The sequence below is a fragment of the Lates calcarifer genome, linkage group LG16_LG22 (assembly GCF_001640805.2).
Source record: "Lates calcarifer isolate ASB-BC8 linkage group LG16_LG22, TLL_Latcal_v3, whole genome shotgun sequence".
Lineage (NCBI taxonomy): Eukaryota > Metazoa > Chordata > Actinopteri > Centropomidae > Lates > Lates calcarifer.
Window position 1 is genome coordinate 21,890,211 of NC_066848.1, and position 12,139 is coordinate 21,902,349.

Here is a 12,139-nt window from a genome sequence, read left to right on the forward strand (position 1 = left end):
ATATATATATATATATATATATAGTATCCTCCACAGCTCTGCTCTGTCCAAATGTGGTCTCTTCTGCTCCAAAAAAACCCAAAACGGTGACGGTCAAATCTCAGGCTTGAGGCTTCAAACTGGCAGTTCACAAACCAAGAATTGTTCATCAATTACGAACAAATGTATGCACAAATGGTGATGTCCAAGCCTAACTGATCTCCACTATCTTTCAGGCAGAGCTGGGGACCCACTATGGCACCTGCCAGAAGACAACACAATCACGGCTTAAAATGTTCAATAAATAGTATATGCCATAAATATTCAATAAATAGAGTCAATAAATATTTGATACAATATGTGCAATTATACAATGTTCAAAATGTTCTGTTCCAAATCTTGCTAATAAAGTGCAAATATTGCCACCAAAGTGCAAAGTTCTGTTATTAATGTGCATAGTTAAGTTATATGTTAAAAGCACAATTAATACAAACCCAGGTGTGCAATATCTGAAAGGCCAAAAGCTCAGTCAGTCATCACTTAATATATGTCTTAAGGCCAATTTATGTGTGTTTGTTGCTGCTCAGTGTATGGCAGCAGGTTTGCAGGTTACTGGCTAGACTACAGCATAACTGATGTGCACCATGTTGGGGCCACAGCATTAACGCAGATACCATGTGAAGACCACAGGAGCTTTGATTGGTCATGGGCTGTGTTTACCTCCCATGTGTTCCCAGTTTTCAGGGAAGCAAGCACAATGAATTCTCCCTTGTTCTGCTTTGAGAGACCCAGTTGTCTCACACACCATCTACTCCACTGACACTGTTGGCCTTTTTTTAGTAACAGAAAGTCAATTCTTGTGCTACCCTTCTACTAACCTTTTGCTGCAACATCTTGCAAGTGACCAATGTGAAGATAGTTTCTTGGTGTCTAGTCACTAGTGGCTGTTGACCACGCCTGGGTGAGCAAGACTGCCCCCTAGTATTGCAGTGCGGTTTCGTAAGTCAATTAGAAAAGTAACTTACACTGTAACTCCTTGTGTTAAATCCAACTTGGGTTAATTAGAAAATTGCAATAATGCTAAATATTGCACCCCTCATGGTTATTACAGGCTTAGTAACTGTTACATATTTACTCCATTTCAGAGGGAAAAGGTACTCCACTACATTTACCTGACAGCTATAGTTAGCATTTACTTTACAGATTAGGATTTAACATACAAAACATCACCACCTTGTAAAACATATGGCATTGTTGTAGGCTAAACTCCCCACATTGACAACTTAGCTTAAAAGTATTTTTCCATGATTGGTTCAATAATACTTTACTGTTTACTATTTTTGTGGCATAAGAGATGATAACTGATAGCTGAGTCAAATTATTTTTATTACAGTAATGTAATGTACATAATGGCAGAACAAGATGTGTATTTAATCTCTCTGTGTACTGAATTGTGTGGTGTTACGTTAATCTGATAGAATTCAGTTCAGACTTGAATTGTGCTAAAGTGATACTGACATTTTATAAGTCTGACTAGGTCAGACTGCCATTGTGACTTTTACAGGCAGTTATTCAGATATAACACTAACATGTAAAACTGCTAACATTAACCTAACAGGGTGCACGTCTGAAATTGGGTTATGTAATTGTTAGTCAGTAAATTGAATAAACAAACAAACAATGTTTTCCATTACTGGAGCAATGCCACTGGCAGTAGTCTTTAAACAGCCAGAAACCAAACTGAGTTCATCCTAAACGGTTAGGGTAACTAAGTGGATAGAATGTACGACACTCCCCCTGTTTTACCTGGTGCATCAAACACAAACTCAAACTCTCCGTTCTAGTTAAGTACAGAAATAGGCAGAGAAATAAACCTACATGCAGATGATCAGAAACCTGGAAACTGTTATGATCATATACATAAGGAAATGATCAGGTTTCCACATGTTCCGTGTAAACACTATGTCCCAAATACTATAAAATACCTACTCATTACTGGCTGTTTGCTACTGAATCCAGTGCCTATTTTGTTTAAATAGCAAATGCACGTCCACCCATTTCAGTGCCCATGGTTGTGTTGGTCTTAAAATGAAGTGTAGTCTGGCACATTGTTGCCGCATTGCTATCTTGAAGCAGCAGAGAGCGAGTGTCGTGGATATATCCTGGAAATAAATGAGGACACACTACAGGACTTTAGAGGGCATGATACTGCAACGCCAACGCCAATGAACCCAAATACATCAGCAGCAGCATGGGCAAAGAGAGATCAGCTGGCAGGAGAAGATGGCCAATCCAACAATCCAACAATAGCAGTACATCAAGTTGCAAGTGCAGCTGGATTTACAGAGGATGGGAGATAGCACTCTGGTTTATGTCACACACCAAAAACATCTGGAAAGAAAGAAAAACTAATGAGAGGTGTCCCAGTCCAAACCCAAACTTCATGTCCACAGAAAATAACTAGCTGGACAAGCACCCAGCCAAGTTGTGGTCCAAGAAACCTTATCAGCCGTGACCTGCTGCTACACATCAGCAACTGCCCAGCCCACACTTCAATTTGTTGGGTCTTCTTTGAACAAAAGAAGTGTCTGTAGGAAACACCTTAGTCAACTATTAGCTAAACAACTGCCCCACTTACTCTTTCCTGGACCAGGACACACAAGGTATATTGCAGGGAAGAGAGAGCAGTGAGAGAGAGGTAGAGACACAGTGGATCAGACATAGATCACACATGGCTCAAGAGGTCGTCCAGTGATCAGATTTTTCCTGGTTTGGTCCCTGGCTCCTCCAGAGAGCATGTCATAGTGTCCTTGTGAGCAAGTCACTGAAACCCTAATTGTTCTTGATGCTATGTGATCAGTGTGTGAATATATGTATGAATGGGTGACTAAGACATACAGTGGTGGAAAAAAGTTTTTGGACACCCTTAAAATTTTACACAATCTCAAATATCATCATGAAATATTTTGGGAAAAATCTTTTTTGTGTTTCAAAAGGTGTGGCTGCATTAGACAGACACAAACAAATACAAATGATATTTTTTTGTTTATTGTTTGCAAGAAAAACTAACAAAACTAAATTCTTGACAGTTTCAATGTCAGTTCTCAACATTGTTGGAATCAAAGTCAACAAATACAGAGAATGTGTTCAAAACTGAACAAAAAATAAACCATCACATCATCAAATTAATATTTAGTAGTCCTGCCATTAGCACGCAGTAGAGCTCTAATCCTGGCTGGCATGTTCCCCACAAGGCTTTCACACTGTTGAGGGGTAATCTTGTCCCATTCTTCTTGAATTACTGCTTTTAATTCTTCTAAATTCTTTGGTTTATGCTTTGAAACAGACCTTTTGATAATCCACCACAGATTATCAATGGGGCTCATGTCTGGGGATTGAGCTGGCCACTCTAAGACCTACAGTGCTCCTGCAGCCAAGTTCTAGCCCTGGACGTGTGGCGAGGGGCATTATCGTGCTGAAACATCCAGTTTTGACCTCAACAGTGCACGTGCAGAAGGGACCATGTGGGTATCGAGAACAGCACAATACTTGGCAGAGTTCAGTGTGCCATCACAGACAGTCAGATGACCAACACCAGCAGCACTCATGCATCCCCAAACCATGATACTGCCTCCACCCTTGGACGCCCAGATCTTGGTTTGTCTTTCAATCTGTTGGTTTGTCTGTATTTCTGCAGAGTGTATCCAACTGCTGAAGGACTGCATCTGCACTTCCTGGCTATCTGGTGGCAGCTGTACCCTTCCTCACTGAGAATCTGTATCTTCAGGTGTGTTTCCTGCATTAGGTTCCTTGTTTTAGCCATTTTTGTCTTTGAAGAACTTTCAAATGTGCTGGCTTTATATAGACATGAAGCACAGCAACAAAAATTGTGTCTTTTAATAAAAAGCACGACCTTCATTAGTGGATCACTGGTACCAAAATGAACCAATACTCAAAATTCCTTATGTATTTTTATGGAACCAATCAATTTTAAGTTTTTAATGGCTTTTTTAGGATTTGTTTAGTATTTTGGCTGTGACTGTACTAAAAGAAAAGACCTAAGGGCGATTGTTAAAGCAATATTTCACAAATGCATGGGGTGTTCAAAAACCTTTTTTTCACCACTGTACATTGTAAAGCACTTTGGGTATTTGAAAGACTAGAAAAGCACTATATAAAAGCAGTCCATCTACCATTTACCATTCATCACTATTAGAATAAACTGCAAATTTTTAAAGCTAATCCAAGTAATGGTCAAGTCTGAAATAGTAGCTGCATGAACAAATAAAGAATAGATAAACAGGGGCAGTGGTGTACTGTAATAACTCCCATGGTAATTTCTATTTAATATAAATACACTCACCGGCCTCTCTATTAGATACATCTATTCAACTGCTACTTAATAAGCCAATCACAAGGCAGCAACTAAATGCTTTCGGGCAAGTAAACATGGTCAAGACGATCTGCTGAAGTTCAAACTGAGCATCAGAATGAGAAAGAAAGGTGATTTAAAGCAAGACACTAGGTGAATAGGGTAAAAAAAAGACTCCCCCAGTTAATTACTTACATTGACTATTTTTTTTAAGTGTTTAAATGTCTGAACATTGGATAAAGCCAGGTTCAAAATTCTTGTTTCATTTTGTTTGACATATTAGAGTCAAAGGTTTTTACAGAGGGGATTTTGGATATCTCTTTTTATCACTCCGTAAATCAGAAAATACTATAAAAAGACATTTAAAAAAAAATCAGATTGTGCCATGTTTTTGGGAATAAAATGTTATGTAAATCAGGCTGTGAATGATGTATGAATAAACCCCTCTGTAAACTTTCATAATATAGACAGGAATAAAACTGGAACGTTTGGTGAATGTTAGTGCTACTGGAGTTTTCTGGCTCAGAGTATAGAAAAAAAAACTCATTTTGAGAAAACAGCCTTGAAAGATTTGTATTGTAAAATTTCTGAAATTTTTATTGGATTGATTTACAAATTCATAGAAACAACAATACAGAACAGCTCAACACAATACAACTGATGTGACACTGCACGGCCTTCAACTGAACAGAACCACAGTACTACAGTCACACACAAACTCCATACAACTACCACAGCAGAGCTGCCAACCTAGATTGCTGTATGTCCATCATGCGTTTAATGCATTTAATGATTTGACATTAGTTTCTATCCTCTTGTGAGTGACAATTGTTGTCATCTTTTCTGGGAAGGTTTTAGATACACTTCTTTTGGCATTTTCAGATTCAGATTTTCTGACTCAAGTGGGGCACTTGGAGGGCGGTGTTTGATTTTGAAAGACCTGTCCAGAGGCATCAGCAAGTATATGTGCTCATCCTTCCACCAATGTAAAAATGTCAAAGTGGAAGTTATTTGAAGTAATTAGTGAATAAAAACTTTTTGTGTTAAAAAGAGAAACTGCTCTCAGCATGACGTGCATATAATGGTAAACACGGAAGACATTTATATAAATAAATATGTAATGTTAGATATCTTTCTTAGATCCCCAATGACTAAGAGAATGTTTAGCATTTTTTTCTTCTCTTACATGCCAATAAAAATGTGGCACACTGCAATTACTTTAGTTATTTCCATTTTGGTAAACTGAAAAATAAGATTTCAGACTAATTTCAAGTAGGATAAGGAATTTATTTGTTGACCTTATAAGGTAAACCTATAGATAGATATTATAGATTTTCTGGTTTGGTAAGGATATCTCCACACTGTGGTCAAGGGAACCACTGAAAACCAAGTACAGGTAAGATTAACCCACAGAAGGACAAAAGCAGACAGAAGAAATACAGATGACAGTGTAAGAAAAACTTATCTGATCCTATTTTATCCCTAATACCTCTACAGGAGGTAGCATTTCACTGACCCTAATCCAATATGAGCTTCATGTGAGGGCACAGAGTGTGAGCAGACAATATGGTGTGGAAAAAAAGGAATATGAGTGAGAAAAGCAATCTGAATGAGAAAAAAACCCAAGGTCTGTGGCTGTTGATGAGATCAATCTCTTTCCATGGTGGCAGAGAGCGTGGACGGGGGCAGCCGTCCTGCACTAGCCTTGGCATTTCACTGGAGACACAATAATCCTCACTAACAGACCTTGAGATGATATCTGTAGCAGTGGAACAACAGGGATGGAAACAAGGTTGGAATGATATGTGTTTGTGTACAGCAGATGTGTGGTGGATTGAATAGTGTTAAGTAAGATATGATCCCTTTCATATCAAACTAATAAACAGTTTACTGTTTATTCTGTCTACACAAATTCGTTCCCCTCAAGTTGGTTGATGATATATTGTATGTAATTAATGCAATTTGATGGGGATCAATTTTTGCCTAGATCACAGACTGGATGCAGTAAACAGACAAAAAAGCAGCCGTGCGGGGTACAGTGGCTGAGATGTGCTTTTCTGGAGAACTGATGCATGTCAATGCTGAAAAATAGAATAGAATTGTATATGGTTGTACTGCTGAGGGGTTGACTAGCCGTAGTCCACAATGTGCGTAGGGTTATATATGAAAATGGAGACCGACTACAAATTAAAAGCAGAGAGCCTGCACTGAAAACAGTGAGTGTGGAGTTTGAAACATGTCAGTGATCACTCATTATCATATCCACCCATCTTCTAAAACATAACCGAGACATCACGAAGTCTGGGGACAGACAAGGAGGCTCGAAACCCAAAATAAGAATAGCAACTAATCAGATAAGCATCAGAAAATCCATTCAGTTTTTGTAAGTGATAAAATAAATGTTTGAGTGTGAAGCATGGACAGTTGCATTTTTAACACAAAGTGTTAAGTCTCTCTAAAGTCTCTCCTGTTCTGTGGTGGAAGGCGTGCTATGGATGCAGCCACCCTTCAATCTGTCAAAGTGGCACATGGTACAAACAAATACCACAAACTACTGAAGACAGTGAATTATGACATCTATTCTTAGATGAAAATATTGCACATAACTATATTTTTTCATCATTCAAGCCAGTTACACATCTGTGAACTCACTGTAAATATTGTACATATCCTTATGCTGCAGTCAGTAACTGTTCCTCTCATCTTCAATTCTGCCATTAATTGCAATTTAAATTATTATGTATATATTAGGTTTTATATTAGGTTTTTATATATTATAAGGTTTTATTAGTTTTTATATTTTCATATTTATATTCCTTTCACATTTTGATATTTTTTATAATGTTTGCTGTTACCTAATTGTTGCTGTCTCTACTGCTGTAACACAAGAATAGTCAGTCAGTCAGTCTGTCTGTCAGTCTTGGGTTACATATCCGGAAAGAGAATCAGTCTCCTGACTCAAAACCACCGCACCTGTAGACCAAGGTTCAACTAATGAAGGCTAAATGTTTCCAAAATCCCCAAAATTTTATTATACAGAGAGAGTAAACAACATTTAGATCAGTGGAGACAAAAACACTGAAATAGGATGAGACAAACTAATTCAAAACTATGTATGCACAGCAGGAAAGAACATGTGGGTTTGGTATGGCTATAGAAAATTATGTTGCATCAATGCTGGATTACACAGATCTTATTTCATGGAGTTTCATGGCAAGACAGCAAGAATAGTGATATACACATAATTCATTCCTTGATCATGTCTTCCAGGCATTCCTGATATCACATTCACAAGAATGCAACAGACATGAGGTCACAGTGACCTAGACCTTTGACCACCAAAATCTAACCAGTTCATCCCTGACTCCAGGTGAACGTTTGTGCCAAATTAAAAGAAATTCCATCAAGGTATTCCCATATTATGTTAAGAAGAATGGGAGGGACGAACATATGGATGGACAAAAATATAGTGCCACTGCTGTTGCCAGTGTGAGAGATTGTAAAGAGATTTATAATTGATACTTACATAATAGGTTCACTGTAAAACAGACAAAGAAAAAAATAAGTGTGATTTTAATTCTTAAAAAATGTATGCATGATTTACTTAACTAAGTATTGTGTGTGTGTGTGTGCATATTGTGCTGCGGCTCATGCACACGTGTCAGTGATTGGAACCTTGCACATCAAGCTTGAATAGGCCTCACACCGGCCGTTCCATGGCTCAGTGTGGAAACTGATACTGTATGAAATGCCAATAACATTTAAAGACCATTCACAGTGCAACATGTGTATTGATCAGTTCTATGATGATATTACTCTCACTGCATCATAATATTAGGGGAGAAAGATAGCTATTGTATCAAACAGCAACAACAGTAGTGGAAGTTTACCCCTACTGCTTTAGTTCAAACCTAATTAGCATCATTAGTTAGGTAGGAACTAAAGCTATACAGTGGAAGTTAAGTAGCTTTCACTCTATGCTATACAGCATTTCCTCAGCTGTCTGGTTTAGTATGGCTTGCTCTTTCATACCCTCTGTGACCTTTAGCTATAGGCTCATGCTTAAACAATGGAGATTTTTAAAAAAGTTCAAAAACTCTATTTTCCTTTCTGGGGGGTGAGTTACTTGGTGCGCAGAGTAGAAATGGGTTAAATAGGTATATCAGTGAGTTGACACCTGGTTTCCAGAGGAGTTTTAATTAACCAGGCCGCTGGCCAGTGAAAGGTGGGGAGCAGGTTTCCATTATGAGGGGGCAGCAGGCTGAGGCACGGTCTGCTATTTCAGCCAGCAAATTGGAAAATTAATGATGTGGATAATCTGCCTGTTTCTTTCAGATCTGGGAGATGCTTCAAGACCAGGACCAGACAGACAAGGTCACCATGCATCTATGCTGATGTACTGGATTTTTTATTTCCTTTGGGGCAACAGCTACAATTTTTGAAAGAGAGGATACTGAATTTGATCTGTGTCTCACCTATTTATAGGGTTTAAGGACCAAGCTGTGACTGGACTAAGATTGGGTTTTAAGGATTTAAATCAGACTTAGAGTAGAGCTCATTTTAATAATATGGATTGCAGGGAAGTAACATGTCATTTATTGAAGAGGAAAGTTCAGGTGTGGAGGTCAGGGTGGTAGTGAACAGGCATCTGACTTTTATGTGGGAGATCACAGTCTGTGGCTTGTCATAATCCAGCAGTTATCAGATGTTTTGGTTTATCCTACTATCAGACAGAATTTTACAATCACAGTGATCACATCCTCTGTCTCTTGTTCAAATTTCAATGTCATCTACTAGGAATGTGCATTTGATTTATTTGATTTATTTATTTGACTCCTTGCTGTACCAGCACAGTGCTTTAGTTGTCCAACCCTGACCATATTTTCACCATTTGCCATTAACTCTGATCTTTCCCTAAACTTAACTAAAAGGCACAAAAAATAAGGAAAGAGATAAGTTTTAAAATGTTCACACTGAATTGTATAAAATGTCATAAACACAATCGTGGGGTTTTGCAGAAATGTCCTGTCTGACGATAGGATTGATTTAAAGGGGGAAAAAAAGCCAGTTTAAAACTGCATATATTTTCGGATCCTGTTTTCATAAGCAAAATGTGTTTTCAATATGTTTGCGAAACACAGCAGTTCTAAATAATACTGGATTGATACTGAAGAAAAATCCACACTATTGTCATTGACAGGACAGGCTAGTTAGGATCCAAACACAGACAACTGGGGTAATTGCTGCAAAAACAACGGACATACCATGTTTTCAACAGTATAAGGAATATAAGGTATACTAGAGAAAGACTGGTGACATGTGAACTCAGCAGCAAAACAAACACACCACATGTTCCTACCACACAATGGTGGGATTGACTGTATCCACTTGTTCATTGCTTAAGCAAAACAAATGTCATATAAAAGCTCATCAAAGAAATGACATGCACGCAAACACTGCATCCACAACATAATGGAGCAAAAGCTAGCAGTTAGTGGTTTAGATTGTTTTTACAGAACTACAGGAACTGAAGACAGGCCTGTAGATTTGTAGTTTAGCTAACAAGGAAGGTAAATCCACCTTGCATAGCATTTCAAATTATGCATCAATCCCAGTGTGCTCGCAAACTTTTGTTTTCAGGTCTTCATGTCTATAAAATTAGATTAGCTGCAGCGAAGCTAACATGCAGAGCAGACAAGATGGTTTCCCAGAGCTAGCACAGTAGCTGCACAGTAATACTCACAACTCTGCAACAAACATTACACCAAGACAAACAGGAAAAAACAATACTCCCCTACGAACTCCGTCACAGCCTTTCTTTAAATCCATATTTCTCTGTTTCCTCTTAAACTGTTTATCTGCCATTACTCTGTCTCTGCTCTGTAGCACTAGCATGCACCAGAGTTTCTGACTTTCTCACTCCCACTGTCCCCTTTATACTATCCCATTTTCCTGCACGCAAACACCATGATTGGATGGAATAGTCCGCACTGATCCACTTAATGTATATCCCAATTCTAGACCCAGGGCTGTGTAGAGACACCAGTTTTTTTTTTCAGCACACACATAGAAGGTGCAGCTAATGGACGATGAGGAGATATTTCCTCAGTTTGAATAAAAGTGTATTACTTTATAATTGCTAACCCTACCTTTAGCTTTCTTTGTCTTTCAGGGTGTTGGTGATCAGTCCTTCTGGTGTAAAAGTACTGTAGTAGTATAAAGCAGATAATGATAGGAGTTAAGAACAGCCTGCTTCAGCAGTTAGGTAGACCATGCAAAGACTTGACTTTATTGAGTGAACAGAATCCCTACTGGCTCTTTTCTATCTAATAGGTGATAATCTCACAAATTACATTTAAAAAGATGTAACAAAAGCTGTGTCTTGCAATGTGGAAACCAAAAGAACTGCCATTAACTGCTGTATATGTAATGAATACTGAGGTGGTATGCAGAACAGGCAGGTATTTAGTGAGATGGGAAACCTCCTGGACCTGTGATGTTTCCACTCTGCAGCCAGATGGACAATACCCTTGCCTCACTGCTGGACTAGCAGGTGATGAAGTCAGGATACTGTTACAGTGCTCTGCATCTGTCTGCCTGCATGTCATCAAATTTGTGAGTGAGGGTGTGCAAGTGTATCTTATTAAGTGCCTGAGTGTAAAAATGGCTGAGAAATCAAAGGCACTTCTAAACCACCACTACAAAGAGTGTGGTTCTGCTTTTAAGCCCACTTCAGTCAACCCCTTTATGGACATTCTAACCTTTGCTATATTCTAAATGTGTGCTCAATCTCTCTAATTTGTATAAAGTCTTATTGTACAGCTTGAGCTTATACCAGGTGGTCTTGCAAGAAATTCTGTTGCAAACTCTATAAAAATATCTGTCCGGAGTGTACCCTGCCTTTTGCCTAATGTCAGCTGGAATAGGCTCCATCCCCCTTGCAACCCGTAAGGATAAGCAGTATAGACAATGGATGGATGTATAAAACTAAAATACGAACACTATAGAAAGTGACTATGCAGGCAATGTGAGTAAGGGAAAGCTGGACAAGCAAGGCACAAAATACAGTTAAAATGTATGTGTAATGAAAAAAATGCAAACGCATCAGTATTGAATGGAGCACAGAACTAAGGCACTTCAAGGTTGACTGTGAAATCCTGATATTTATCACACAAGTGACCTAGTGGCCTGCATTAAGCCCTGTAAATTACAGCAGTACTCTAGTAGTGCGGTGGTATACAAAGTATGGCTATCAAATAACGAGACTGATGCTGAAATACAATTATATTGAACATAAACATTTTTCAATGTTTTTCTCCTTCAACATACTCCCCTTCTGCATCAACACACCGCCCACCCTTGTGTGTGATTATATACAGGACACCGGCATCATGGAACCAGAGCCATGATGTATAACACAGTGGCCTTGTTGTTGTCCAGCGTCTGCTCCACCATTCTGGGTCTCCCTTTTATACAGATGTTGATTTGCCTCTGTGACTACCTCCCATGCCAGCTTCAAGGTGGGGCGATACAGACACCCATTCCAGCTTACAACCTTCACTAACAGTCTTACTGAGGGAAACCGTGTGACCAATCAGACACATTTGTCAAACTCTTTGTGCTTACTTTTAACCAAACTGTGAGTGATACTGAAGCAATTGCTTACCTCAGCGTTGGACTAATAGCAACAGACCACACTCTGTCATACATGGGAATTGTGTGTCTGGGGTAGGTGGAAGTCAAAGTCCAAATCTAGAGAAACAAAAATACCCAGTAGCACAATTTATC

The 12,139-nt window shown here is 38.7% G+C and overlaps 1 protein-coding gene across 3 annotated transcripts in view; it reads right to left on the minus strand.

Annotated features, from left to right (window-relative positions):
* The window catches only part of fbxw4 (F-box and WD repeat domain containing 4), a 61,059-nt gene that overhangs the window by 42,267 nt on the left and 6,653 nt on the right, over window positions 1-12,139 (minus strand). For all 3 annotated transcript variants that reach the window (XM_018694075.2, XM_018694077.2, XM_018694074.2), the window contains exon 5: window positions 12,018-12,103. In XM_018694075.2, coding sequence (XP_018549591.1) covers window positions 12,018-12,103 — 86 coding nt within the window. The remainder of the gene's footprint in view (window positions 1-12,017; window positions 12,104-12,139) is intronic.